We start from the raw sequence: 14,878 nt of genomic DNA, 5'->3' as shown, positions 1-14,878 counted from the left end.
ATGAAATGAATTCCATCCATCCATCCATTTTCTACCACTTATCCAGTATTCAGGGTCGCGGGCATGAAATGAATTATTGACTTTATATAAAATTATATAAAATTATAAAGTTAGTTACATATTAAACTCTTTTGAAACATGTATTCCCTTAAGACGTTTAGAAATCCAAAGACTCTGGTTACTTTTAATGCAAGATGCAACAGGTCAAAAGCTTGCCAACAGATGGAGCAGCCGCTTTCCATTCTTCAACAACTGTGAGAGAAGGTTTTAAGGTCTTTCCAAACAGTCACTGATGGGCAATCAAAACCTTTGATTCCACCAGCAAGTTTAGTTGTGTCAAACACACATTCAGAAGATTCTCCTTGAGACTTCGGTCTTCAGCTGTGAACAATTCTCAGCTGACAGCACATGGAGAAAACACATTTTTCTCGCTCTTGTGTAACCAGAGTTAAGGAGGCCTGGGGTAAAAATAAAAAAAAGGTTTCTATACTGAAGCATTATCATTTTGGAATACTTTGACTCAACTCAAACTTGTCACACTTAATCAGGCCTTTTGGTAATTACTTTGTAAAATAAGGTTTTTCATTCAATCATGACCTCTGACCCAACAGCTTGGTAGTAGTTTCATTACACTAAATGCTATTATCGGATTAAAGTGTGTTTTCAACCACTGCTCAGAGACCTTTTGGACACTTTCTGATTTGGGGTCTTTTTCCAGATTGCTTTGTCATGATTCACTGACCGTTTTTAAGAAAAAGAAGACAAAGAGAACTGTGTGTGTGTGTGGGCGTGTGCATGTGTGTGTATGTGTGAAATGGTTGGCATTATAGTACCCACAGCCTAAGGCAACATCCTGGCAGTCTGGATGAGGCCCTCTGAGCCCTGAAAACCATAACGGCCACTGAAGGTCATAAACTGCGAAAACAGAGGTTTCGTTATTGTAAGGGTAAATGAATGGCCGGCGTAGCCCAGGGCCTCAAGTATATGTCTAAATTCAGTTTATAATGTCTGACTGTATGGCATATAAAACACTTGAAACACATTCAAACACAAAAGGAGTGTTTGACCGATCCTTTGATGACATTAATGTGTCTAAACACAGAGGCCTCAACATGTGCCTCTTCAAATGCCATAATTACAAAAATGTGCAAAGCTTCCAACAATAGCAAGCTGCCCCTTTTGCACTCTATAAAATGTAGCTAAAAATAATGGGGAGGCAGAGTTCAAATTGAGTTCAAGGGAGAAGACAAAAGCGATCAGTCTTATCATGAAAGGAACAGCACAAGTCAAACAGAGCAGAGGTGCCTTTCCATCTTTGATTTCAATTTAGGTCTTTGCTTCTGCAGAATTAAATTCCCAAGAGCTATTTTTAACTACTGAACAAGCAACTTTGTAAAAATGTGTTAAAGGGCCGGGCGTAGGTAACTGCATTTCAGAGCATGCTTTAGTTGAAACATAACCCCATTGGATGATTGATGTATAACCTTTGGGAAGTGGAATGGTCAAAATGTGTTTCGTTTTGTTGTTAAAAAAGAAGAGTTGGCTCACACCCTAAAACAAAATAGGCTATTACTTGTATTGCAAATGACAATAAAAATAACAATAGCAATGGTGATAACAGCTACCATCTATGAAAAAATCAAAAAAGGTAGAAAAAAAAGAAAAAAGATATACACAAAACTGAAACCTAAAACAAACTATTAAACACAAACATAAATCAATCTGATATTTGCTGAAGATGTTGATACTGCACTTATTAAATTTACTGAACCAACTGCTTTGAATCAAGAGACATGCATGATAATTATAAGATATTACAAATGTTGCCATCATATATTGTATTATTAAATATGCCTAGAATGTAAATCTGTTTTCCTTTTTGCTTTCAGCAAATCAAATGTAATCACAATCATGTGTTCGTATAGCTCATTGCTCTAAAAAATATGTTTCTAAAGGTCTGATGAGATTATACATGCACATGCATATGTTGGCAGAGTGAATCATTGCGTGGGAAACAGTCGCTAACTCACCAAGGAAATCACTAGGTGTGCCAAACGACGGCCAACTTCATAATGAAAGGCGGCATGCGGAGAGAACAGCTTAATAGGTGAAGTACAAGGGGTCAAATTACCATTGCTCTTCACTCTAAAGGGGCCTGTGGTGATGCCTGCAGCCCCTCTGTAACATCAAAGGGATGAATCTGTTCAGGTGAATGGTCTAGGTGGGGGTCGGGTATTCAACTGGCTTTTACAGGTGAACAGATAAAAACATCCAACCACGGCACAAACTCTACAAAAAGCACAAAACACTTATCTTAACGTTGGTTTAAACAACAGGCAAGAAGAACATATAGGCCTAGTTAATGTAGTTAAGTACAATTTAATTACAGATATAATGTCATCTTCATAGAAACTATACAAACCTTTTTTCATTAACTGTCAATCAAATTGAACAAAAAGTAGGCCTACTGTTGAGATAGAGCTGCAAAAGAAAGTTGAATTTACTTTACATACGACCTTTCATCGGGTTAACATCTTGCACTGATTTATTGGATCTTTTGACTGCAGCACATTGAAAGCTCTTGGACGTCACCTTCAAATACACGTTGTCCAAACCTGTTTTAGGGTCTCTGTCTGTGATCGACATACAGGTCCGCCTGGATCTTTTTTAATTCACATTCATCCCTCAGGGTATTTCAATTTCTGCCAAAAAGCAAGTTAAGCCAGTGGAGTGAGTGAGTGTGTGTGTGTGTGTGTGTGTGTGTGTGTGTGTGTGTGTGTGTGTGTGTGTGTGTGAGAGAGAGAGAGAGAGAGAATCGGGCTAGAGAACATCTCCACTAGTTGACGGTCCGTACTTAACGCTACAATGAAAGCTATGAGATTATCCAACATTTGAAAACTAATACAGAATTTCTCTTTGGATTATCATGGCCTTAAAAACACAAGCTAATATAATACAATATAATATAATATAAGTGAGTGTACGCCTAAGGAACAGAAGTGTTCCCCCAACTTGTCAAGGTATATAGTTTAAAAACAGATGATGTTCAGGAATAGTTGATGTCAGAACTAAAGAGCACTGATGATCAGACTGAAGTTATGTTACTGGTTATTGTCTTAATTTACTAATTAATGAGCTATTTGTTTTTTTCTTCATACATATGCTGCTTTCATTAATCAAGCTAATAAAAATGCCACATTTTAGTACCTTTTACCACTAGAGGGCGCCATCAAACAACGCATTGGTATGTCTGCCTGTCTTGATCACAGAAAGGAAATGTATGATTAAGGCAAAACGAGGAGATGGGGCATTAATCACAGCACCAACCATTGATCTTAATAATTGTCATGATCAAAAGAACAGCAACAATCAACATATTTTTTGAATGAATTTAGAAAGACTTGAAAAAAGATCAATGTCCCACGTACACAATAACTAAATAGCCTGATCATGTCTTGTCCTTCCTCAAACATCATTGCTATTCAGAAAATGTTTCCTTTTTACTGAAAGCAAGAAACCACTTTAACCACTAATTAATGATTGATCACAAACAATATGTATCCTTTTGTGAGTGCCCAGTTTCTGTTAATCAATGAAATGCTATAGTATGTCTACGTAGACGAATTTGCAGCAAATTGCTGAATCACACGGCCAACACAGGAGACCGAACATCACATGGTGAAGGGACATCACTCAGAGGACGCCTGACCTTTAACGGAACAGGCTGCTATACAACGCCATACCAGACTCTCACATGCTCCATGTCAGCCTAGGTGACTCTCATGTGACAGCGTAGTGTCTGTCACAAGGAGCCCGGTAACGAAGAGTCACGGGTTTAAATCCCACAACAGTCACATTGGGCTGTTGTACTAACTCATTCTCATTGTTGCTGCAATTGCACGTTTGAGAAGCTCGTGGTGCAGTACCAGCTTTGAGCCACTAAGTGTCGCTATGCATCAATTGTCCACTCCTAAAGCGTTGTCTTTCCAGGCACGAGGGCACGAGACTGGAGATTTAACCCACAATGAACTGAAGGGACATTCTAAATAATGATGTATGACCATAATTGAATAATCCATGCCACCAATTCTAATTTATAATAACTACTTTTAATTTAGGTTAACTATTTAACTTGATTACAGTAATCTGATTAAAACATCATAATAAATGGGTATGATCAGTTGGAGAAAAAAACATTAAAAGAAAAAAAAAATCCCTATTTCAATTTGAGAATGATTTGCTTTGTTTAAAGAGTTAAAATCATTTTTCATTATTTTTTTCTTCTGTTTCTGTTGTTTACCTTAGTGAGTGAATACGCTGTATGACCCGAGGAGATCATTGTGTTATTGTGATGAGAGTGAAAAGTGTGTGTGTGTGTGTGTTAGATCAGGACACATGTAGCCTACACATGTGAAGAAACTCTGATAATAATATAAAATAAAGATAATGTAACCAACGTGACAATACATAAACATTCTGTTTAATAAGCCAGTGATCACGATTGCAAAATGCTTCCATGTGACATAAGACGATCGATCTGCTATTGATTCGTTATCGAACGTACAACGCAGCAATATTGATGAGGAAGTAGGAGGAAAATCCGTGTCCGATAATCGATGGCCAGCCACCAGCTGCCTGGGTAAGTACCTCGGTGTTATCTGAGGGCTCAGGCTCCGAAAGAAAAACCAAATCGCTGCGCTTTGCTCGGCGCACAGCCAAATGGGCACCAGGGGCGGACGGGAAATCAGGGTGGGGGTTGTGCGTGCTTTTTCGGAGAGGGTTGGACTTAAGGCGGCCAATGAGAAAGTCGCCCGAGGTGACTACTCTTGACTGAGGAGTTGTTGGGAGGTTATATACTCCACGTCTCGCTGAAAAGGTACATTTAAACGGAACGGTGTGGCGGAGAGACGTGGACGAGAGAGACATACTTTTGGCACGACAACAACAACAAGTGATACTCTCTCATCAGGGACCAAGCAGCCAAAGAGGGCACCTCATTGTGTGTTTTGGGGGCTTTTATTGGGAAGATTTTGGAGATGCCCAACGTCCAGTTATCGAGCAGCGCGCTGGAGAGGCTGGTGGCCAGGAGGACATTTCCTCTCCACAGACGCACGAGCGTCTGCCGTAACCTCTTTGGACCGGTGGATCACGAAGAACTGAGCCGGGAGATGACGGACAAGCTGCGGGAGATCTCCGAACGGGACCAACAGAGGTGGAACTTTAATTTCGAGGCCAACACCCCGCTGGATGGGGATTACAAGTGGGAAGAGGTGGCCGTGGATAAGACCCCGGTGTTTTATCAGGACTCTGTACAGAACGACAGGACCAGGGTGCCCGAGACACCCGTGAAGCAGAGGCCCCCCTCGGACTCTATGCTCCCGGAGAGCCCCGGTGTGGATGTACTGGAGCGCTTGGCCGTGCCCGAGAGCAGCAGCACTCCCTCCCCGGTGGAGGTCAACCAGGAGAACCGCACAGACAAGCTGAACTCGGGGAGGACGGCTCACAGACAGAGCCCGTGTGTTCGACGCAAGAGGACGGCCACCGCTGTCAACAACACACACATCACAGGTAAATACGACCCCCGTTTTAAAGCTCACCTTTAGGGTGTTTGTGTGCGGCTGTGTTGTGTATCCAAATCACCCAACCCACCCCCGCGCGCGCGTGTGTGTGTGTGTCTCTCCTGTGTGTAATTTCGGCTCAAGTGGATTTATGTGTATTAATTGTACGTCTTCGTTCCCACAGACTTCTTCGTGAAACGAAAGAGGGCTGCTGATAAGAAATCCAATGACGCGAGCGCTTGCCACCTCTCCAAGTCCCCGATCCCCGTGGAACAAACTCCGCGAAAGAGGATCCGTTGAAGGTAAGATTTTTTTTTCTTTTCTTCTAAACAGTCTAATCTCGTCAAAATGTGTCAGTTGTATATTGTTTTTGGTCAGACTTATAATTATTAAGGGGTTGCGTTAAAGTCGATCACACCTTTACAATCTATTATTTCTGGGGTTTTTTTCTGTTTTTTTTCCCCTGCGCTGATTGGAAGTGATTACGTGAGCCAAAAAAAGCGCAGGCAGGCAGTCTTATCTGGGAGGGTTGCGGGGGGAGGGGGAGTTGTGGTGGTGAAATCGCAGTAGTAGTGATAGTAGTAGCTGTAGTAACACCAGCGGTTGGGGGAGGGGAATCTGCGTCACGATAGTGGCGGGAAAAGGCTCGGCTAAAGAGCGACGCCCGCTGCTGAGGATACATCTCCTGTTTCCGCGGAAAGCGCTCTCGCCTCTTTCTCCGGAGCGACTCACCAAACTCTTGCTTTTTGTTTCATTTCCAGGTGTTTTTTTTTTTTTTGCACTATTTGCCTGCGCATTCTTTGGAGGATCTCGCTGAGGACGTTTCTCAGCGCGACTTAAACGCCGGAGAGGAGATAACAGGGACGGGTGTGGGAGGAAGGAGCCCGGCCGACCGGCTGCTTCGGCTCGGTGCGCCTCGGCGGAGCGCACCCCGAACACCGGACTCTCAGGACTGAACGGTTTGGGGGGGAGGAGGGGGGAGGGGGGCACGAAGTAAAGGACGTTTCGCCGAATTACTTATATCCAGTACAAATGTAGCATTCATTGTTGCTTTTGCATACAGCCACTCGACAGTGTTAAATGTTTTAACATCTGTGCAATCCTAAATTACTTTAAAAAAAAGAATTGTCTACACTGGCCAAAAGTGTACAGCTTTATAGAGACAATAGCCTATAAATGTTTATTTCTGTTCTGTTTTTTTTTCTGTTAATGTATATTTTAAGTCTATTCTAACTTATAATTTATTTATGTTTCTTTATATTTGTTTAAATGCCTTGTTGATTTAGCCAAAGGGCATATTTTATTTTATTACTTGCATTTTGTGTCATTGTGATGTTTTTGCAATCATGTAGCTTACCCATAGTAACAACACTTGAAAAATAGGTTTCTTTGTGTTTCTGAGCCGGGTTTTTTTTTTTTGGTTTGTTTTGTTTTCATACAAGTGCCCTGATTGTGTCTTGTAAAAGATGAGAATAAAATATTTTTCACTTCAATTTAAAGCAGATTTGTTGGTGTTTTTGTTTTTTCTTCCAGCGTGTCGCTCTGGGTGTTTTGAAACAAGATTCAAATGAATCTCGAAACTGAGAAGAAAGACTTCGTCGTCTTTGTGTTATCCGGTTTTGTGTGTTTAGATCACATTTAGATACTAACGGATTCATTAATAGCCTGCTTGGCCGCATTCCACTCCTGGGCGCATCTGATAAGACTAGAATTGTAGAAGATCAGAATATTCCACGTAAAAGGTTGCATGAGAGGAAGACTCTGCGAGAATCCACGCAGCAGACAATACGACGCACCACCTCCCTCGGGGGACGCAGGTACACTGAGCTCCGCCTGTATCACTCCGCCTCGAAGGGCTCTACATACCTTGCGGGGGGGAAAACGCATTCATACGTGGATCCTTGGGCCGCATGGCAGCTGCGGGATATAGGCTGGGATTTAAAGGCCCTTTCGCCCCTCGAAAGAAGCAGCAGCTGCCTTTGGATCCCCGCTTTGTCCGCCACGGAGACACCCCCACATCCACCCTGCACTCAACAAGCCCTCTAAAGACCCACTCACACACACTGTTTACCCCGCCGCGGATACACCGGCCGTGGAGGCCACCTGCCAGAGCTGGAAAAAGAAAACTACTAGTCTTTGTAATTGTCCTCCTCTATTGAAACAAACCATTCAAAAGGTCATACTTGCAAGTTTACCCTTAATTGAAAGAAGCCAAAAAAAAAAAACACAACCTCAGCAGTGTGTGAATGCGGCAGCGCGTGGGCCCGCGTGGACCCGTCCGTCGTTACGCACGAAACAAAAGGCCCATCTCATAATTTTCCATAGGTTTCTCCAATTTATTGGAATGGCTTTGACTGTCTGACATTAATGTTTTGATGAAAATGGAGACTTTTGATGGCCAGGGTGACTTTGTCAGCTCCATGCAAACCATAAGCTCTGACAGGCTTGTTCTGATTTCCAACACAAAGCGCTCTCTGGCTCCATTCTTTCCTTTTTGTTGCCATATGGCAAATCCATGTAGACATAGCCAAGACCCATTCAGTCAGCCACAGAATGTCCTGCATCAGAGAACAAAAGACACTTTGTCTGGCTGCTCTATTGATACGAATGGGCGAAAAAAAAAAATATTATAATTAATCTATGGCTATATCCAGCTAATTAACGCCCATATGCCAACGGGGAGCTGCGGGGCCCATTCAGTGTACTTTTAAAATCTCAATGGTTTACATGTTAAAGACAACAGCTGTTCATGTGTTACTTTAATGAAGTCCCCTGTATGTCGGAGACTGGACACATTCAAGGGCCCCGAGTCCCCCCTCGGAGTTAAAGGGGTCATCTTCACGTATTTGTCTCTACAGCTGTGCAACTACATAAAATGTGGCCCAACAAATAGAACTTTAAATCGCATTTCGTTGTCTCAGAAAATGGTGCTGCCGTTGTGAGCCCATTGCGGGGAGAGGTCACAGGTTAAGGCCTGAAATTCAACTCAATTGAGCGTATATTCTCTTTAAACGGGAATCAAACACATGGTGTTTAAAACGGAGCACCGTTTCAATCGAGCTGTCCACGCATGATGAGAGGAGTTTTGTCACAAAGAACACGAGGCCTTAACATTTATTAACCAGATGGGTTTCTACAGTTTCAATGCGGAATATGTTCTATGACAGTTATAACTTCATTCGGCCCTGTATGATGGACGTAAAGGAAAAAGATGACAGCTAACATATAGAGCCCATTAACAAGTCCACCACAATAGAATATAATTAAACAACCAGCTGCGGGAGGAAATCAGCCTCACGAGTCTCCCGTCTGAACTTTGACTCACACAGTTTCATCTGTCTCAGTCATATCTTCAGTCGTTATTAGCTTTAATCATAGTTATTAATTAGACTGCTATATGTAAGATTAGTGAGTCGTGTTCTTTTCAGTGGCATAATAAAATATGTCATCAAAAACAGATGAATATGACACCTCAGCAGCAATATTCTTCGACATATAAACACATCGAAAGAACAAGACTCTCATTCATTTAGATTCAAATCGATTTAATCAACAATATTTATCAAACGTGATTAATAATGCATGTATTCCATTATAAAACGCGTAAATACGCATTGAACAGAAAGGATACAGGGATGAAAAAAAAAAAAGTTTTTGTTTTGTAGCTGAGTGATAAAAAACAAAAAAACAAAAAAAAAAACCAACGACTTGGATTGCCAAAAGAGGAACGAATGCAATCATTTAAAAATATAGAGATTAAATAAATATCGTCGATCTGTAAAATCAATTCCATGGAAATGCTCCTCTGCATGCGAACCTTTGCAGACTCAGTTCATTCTGTCTTTCAATCATTGGCTGTAAATAAAATCGACAGTTCTCGGTAAAATGCGTCACCGGTTCTTCCAAAATGTGGCTCCTCTTTGGGCCTGAAGTGCTGAATGGTTGAGATGCAGCGACTCTGGCACACGCAGGGATGTTCTGAGGCTTCGTGCAGATGTAACAACTAACAATATAATTTCAGAGGGACAGAAAAACAACCTTATATCGCATTTCCTCTCAAAACCGACAATTAACGGGACAGTCTGCGGAGGCTGCAATTAAATATAGAAAGGAGGAAAATCCGCCAGGGGGGAATTAGCATTTTCCATGACCATCTGGCATCGGCGCAGGCGACGGGGAACAAAGGCGAGCTGGATGGAGAGGAGAGGCGAGTGTGCCATCGCATTGACCTGCAAATGAGGCTTTGTCACCGAGTTAAAGCTCCCTGACCTCCTTTACCCCCTCACCAAAAAAAGACTTCTTCTTTTCTAACCTCTAACGTAACGAATGGAGGCCCGGATTCAGGTCTGAGTGTGTTAGGCGCTGCAGATCAAAACAATAATTGGAAAAAGTGCAAACAATCTAGTCCAGCAGGTCTGCTTGTCAAGGCTAATTAAAAGGCCAATTAAATCAAACCATCTCCAATCTTCATTTCATCGATTTTCGAAACACGAAGGTGAGTTATTAACGTGACACAAGGCAGAATACGGCTTATTACACCCCCCCCCCTTCATGTGATGTTCAAATGTTTAAAGGAAAACAATAACACAAACTACTAAAACAGAAATATGAATTATGTCAGCAAGCTGGACTTTGAGCTCGCGGCGCCTGAGCTATTTTACGCACAGAAAGGCATTTTTCTTTCACGCTTTTCTTCGCCACACTTTTATTTCAAGCTGAATGGAGATCATCCAATAACATTCAGATTATTCTGTTAGCTTCCATCTCTTTTTTTTGGCCTTGATGCTTGAAGCCCTGAGGATCTTCAGGGACATAAAAGGGCTTGTGTGTGTGTGTGTGTGTGTGTGTGTGTGTGTGTGTGTGTATAGAGGGTGTTGGGGGTGGGGAGTGTTTGTTAGATTGTTGGACACCTGTGATCCCTGTCAACCCCCCCACTCCACTAGTGAAATGGGCAGACAGAGGCCCACGTGTTTGCATAAAGGTGATTGTATCCGGAGGAGGGATCTGCTCTCTCTCTCTCTCTCTCTCTCTCTCTCTCTCTCTCTCTCTCTCTCTCTCTCTCTCTCTCTCTCCCCCCCCCCCCCCCCCCTCTCTCTCTGTTATAAATAAACACATTATGATGCGTCTCAAACAACATAATCAAACATGGACAAAGTAAAACGCACAAGAAATAACTCAAATACACTAAAAAAAGTAGACATTTCATTGATTCCAAAGGTTGAGTCCAAAAATAAATAAATCAAAAGAAAAAAAAACCTCGAGTACAGCAGCTTCAGCATGTGTGTTTTATTCTAAGAGAATGACACAAAAGGCCCTTTAAGCAGTGTTATAGAAACTGTGTAGGTCAGCTTGTTTGGGCTGATGCTAGGCGCAGACGTGACCCAGTGTTTTCTCTCTCGCCCGCTCCTGGGCCTTTTTCTTTCTACATCCACTCAGTATTCATGCCGGTGGATAACAAAGAGCACGGCTCAATCCACGCAGGAGGCGGTGTGACAGGGAACTCGTGGCAGCTTTTCAAATATCTTCTTTCGGTCTCCTCCTTTTCTTTGCATCGCGACTTTGGTCTCGGTTGGAACAGGAGGGGGGGAGAGGAGGAGGGGGAGGAGGGGGAGGTTAATCAGCCTCCCACCTCAATCTCTAATTCACTTTGCTCTCCGCACGCATCAAGAGGATCGGATTTAACACTCGCCCAGAAGAAAAGCAGATCCTTTACAATGTTTCACAACGTGATGGAGCTTAATGTCCGGGGCTGCGCCTGCACTGCAAACACATGCACAGCCTGCTGGATGAGAGAACCATGGTAGAATATATATATATATATATATATATATATATATATATATATATATATATATATATATATATATAAAAAATGCTTTGAACATGATCTTTTTTTTGTTTTTATAAATGCTCGAAATGAAACAACAAATTACTTCATTAGAAATTAGTTTTCTATCAGAGTTTTGTTAAAATGAATGCTTTGTAATCTGTAATTTTGACCAACCTGTTAATTTAATTTAATCAGAACTGAGCATTCCGTAAGATTAAATTTAGATTCACTATTGATGCGCTGGAGAGTTTCGGTTTATGAACACTGCAAGAAATATACATTTTTAACTGTCAGCCTGATTTGGTCCAATACGTTTGCTCTTTCATGGGCCTAATATCATTTTGTTTCTGGTTAGTGGGGAATAGCTTTAAAATATTCATGCATTGAGATAAACTTACTCTCCCACTGAGGCCTGGAATCTTCCCACATTAAGAACAATATTAAGGCACCGATTGAATAATTGACTTAAGTTGGACATTTTTTCCAGTGTAAAGACCATCAATTAAAGGATGTCCGCGCTCTATAGGGCCGCCAGTTTTCCCGCGTGAAAAGGTGAAGAGGTCACACTATTGATTTGGCGCCAAAATGACACTATTATCCTCATTCCACCACAGAGACAACCAGTTTCCCAAAATGTTTTCAGATAAGTGCTTGTCACACTGACAAAAATATTTCCTAATGTCTGAGACAAAGCAAGATCGTCAGCTCAATTTGCTCTGGTTTGCTATCTATCTATCTATCTATCTATCTATCTATCTATCTATCTATCTATCTATCTATCTATCTATCTATCTATCCCCCCCCCCCCCCCCCACACACACACACACACACACCATTGAGAATGTGCTTTACATGTGATGACCAGTCAAAATGTTTGCTGTGAAGAGGGCTTATTAAATCACATTATATTCACTATTAAAAGAGATTCATAGGAATATGCACATGGGTATTTCACAGCACAGTGAGAGATGGTTTATTACTATTAATACGGTTTTCATATTTAATGAAAGTATCGTTGCACATGTTGTAGTCATAGTAGATGTCAACATTTCCAGCAGGAAACATTTTTGTGAAAGTCAACATCCATCTCTTTCCTCCACTCTTTAACACTAAACAAACAACATGGGTTGAAGGACCTGGTCATCAATGTTAACAAGTGTCCTTGAGAAAGACACTGATTCCTGTTTGATTGATCCGGTAGCTGACCCTGAGCCGCTGTTACACAAACATTTGTCTTTGTGGAACTGGCACTATCAATAGATTACCGTCAACATATGGTGTGTGTGAGTGTGTGTTACAAGTGTTGCATTCTCATACTGGACACACACCAGATGCTATGTGATTACTGAATGCCTTTACAACACGTTATGTTAAGGGAATTTCAATCTGACCAAAATAAACCACTTTCAAACAGAGTTCTTTAAATTTGAGTGTGTAAAAATATGTCAATGTCTTAATAACTCCACTTCATTATTAGATAGCAGTTTTCATAAAATTAGAATATCAAAAATGTGGCGTCAGAATAATATGATATTATCAAATTGAAGTCCTCAAATTGAAGGATTTAAACGACAAGAACTTGGCAAATATTTTCAGGTACATTCTGTAACGTTTATTGAATATGGACAAAACGTACACAAACAAACACAATATCCAAAAAATACAGCAATTTGGATAAACATGGTATCGAAGTTATAGAAATGTTGCCTTATTGTTAGTGGCTTTAAAAAGAAAGCGAGTCTATGGGCAAGAGAGGCCCTGATAATAACACATTGTGAGACTGAAGTTGAAGTTGTCAGTGGATGATTCAATCCTCACTGTAATTCAAGCGTCGTGACGGGCCGGTGATAGCGTGTCAGCGCTTGGCGGAAATCATGTCGAGACAAGCTGTCGGAGCAGCAGCTCACGCTCAGTCAAACAACGGCAACCTAGTGGGGCCCATTGAGGTCCACACATACTGTACATTTCAAAAACGACATAGCTTCACTCGGGAGTGATGGCTTTACAACCGGAGAGCCATATGCAGCTCGGCTGGATGGGGCCTGCTTCATTGTGGCGGTAATTGGACAGAGAGGAGAGAGGAGGAGACACAGATAGTGCGATGACACTTGAGAAATGAGATCTAACTCCATCCCAGCGCCAGTCCTGACAGCCAGATCCTCCACCTCCATTCTTCTGCTCTCTCCCTTTGTCCGGACCCTTTTCAGCCCCCCTGAACCAAACCTGTTCCCCTTCACGTCCCTTCTTGCATTGGGATGTGAGTCCTCTGTTGAGCGTCTGCTGTCTTGTGTTTTATCTGTCCATCCATCCATCTCTCCTCCTCGCTCCTCTCCTCCCTGTCCCAGTGCAGTTTTCTTCTCCTTCAATCATCTTGGCTCATAAAACTTGGGAGGAGGGCTAGCAGGCGGTGTTTTCAGGGCTGGCTTCACCGCTATGGGTGCACTGACTCGGACTAACGCTATTCACGCCTCACATTTGCTCGCCAGGTCCTATGAAAAAGGACGGCCACGGCAGCTTTTATGGGACACATAACAAAGGGCCATCATTCATCAGGCCGCAGGGCACCGAGGAGAGCAGAGTTCGCGTTCATCCTGCTCCTCACCCTCAGCTGTTTGCGTCTGTGTTCGGACAGGCTTGCTTTATTTTGAAAGAACGGCGACTTGCAAGTTGGGAAAAGTTGATGAGGAAAAGCTGAAAAAGTAAAAAAAAATCTTTATTTTGTTGGTTTGAAGTTTGAATTTTCACATTGTGCTGACGGAGTGTAGTGAGTCACGTACTGAGATGGCGAATATAAATTTATAGCCGTACTCCCAGGTCACCGAGCCACTATTAATCTTCACATTTCCAGGGCGGTTCCTTCACATAAGGCCAGAAGCTTTAGAGGCCCGTTGGCAGCTCACAACAATACCCAAAATGCCGCGGGGCCTTGTCAGGCTATCCTAATTTGTGGCTGCGGTCCTGTGGTTGAATTCAGCCGCGGCTGGCTGCTTGACCTGCTGTATTCTGTTGGCGGATTAGCAACATCTTTTAGTCTCCATGCAGGGCGACGCCAATGGGCTGATACACAGCCTGCAATTACACAGCAGGAGAGGCCTGCTCAGACACACACACACACACACAAACACACACTCACACAAATGTTTATGGATGGATAGATGGAAAGAGAAGCAGGTGAAGTGGCGGTAGGCTGCTTTGAAGAAGACTTAAGACAGAGAGGGATACTGAAGGGAAAGGGAAACTGTCTCAGTGTGTGTTTTGGGGTTTTGTACTTACACAGTGGGTATTCAGACGACATTGTGCACATGGAAATCAATGTATCGAGGGCCTAAGCGGCAGCTTATCTACATGGAGCTGGCACTGTACCCCATCAGAGCATCAGAATGCCAACAGATGCCTGACAAAGATGAGAAAAGGCCAAATCTTTCCAATTCAAATCCATCACAGGGTGTTATTCAGAGTGTGTGACCATGCATTTCTCCCGTCTTTGATT

At 42.3% G+C, this 14,878-nt stretch overlaps 2 protein-coding genes across 2 annotated transcripts in view; one reads left to right on the top strand and one right to left on the bottom strand.

Moving 5' to 3' along the window:
- ppib (peptidylprolyl isomerase B (cyclophilin B)) overlaps positions 1-14,878 on the bottom strand; it is a 120,227-nt gene that overhangs the window by 48,650 nt on the left and 56,699 nt on the right. The gene's annotated exons all lie outside the window — the stretch shown is intronic.
- Positions 4,870-7,057, top strand: cdkn1cb (cyclin dependent kinase inhibitor 1Cb). Its single transcript, XM_084017829.1, has 3 exons — positions 4,870-5,568; positions 5,743-5,860; positions 6,320-7,057. The coding sequence occupies exons 1-2, from the start codon at positions 5,037-5,039 to the stop codon at positions 5,856-5,858; spliced, it is 648 nt and encodes a 215-aa protein (XP_083873955.1). The 5' UTR covers positions 4,870-5,036; the 3' UTR covers positions 5,859-5,860; positions 6,320-7,057.

Source organism: Eutrigla gurnardus (assembly GCF_963514095.1).
Source record: "Eutrigla gurnardus genome assembly, chromosome: 9".
Taxonomy (NCBI): Eukaryota; Metazoa; Chordata; class Actinopteri; order Perciformes; family Triglidae; genus Eutrigla; species Eutrigla gurnardus.
This window is presented reverse-complemented; position numbering and strand designations above follow the sequence as displayed.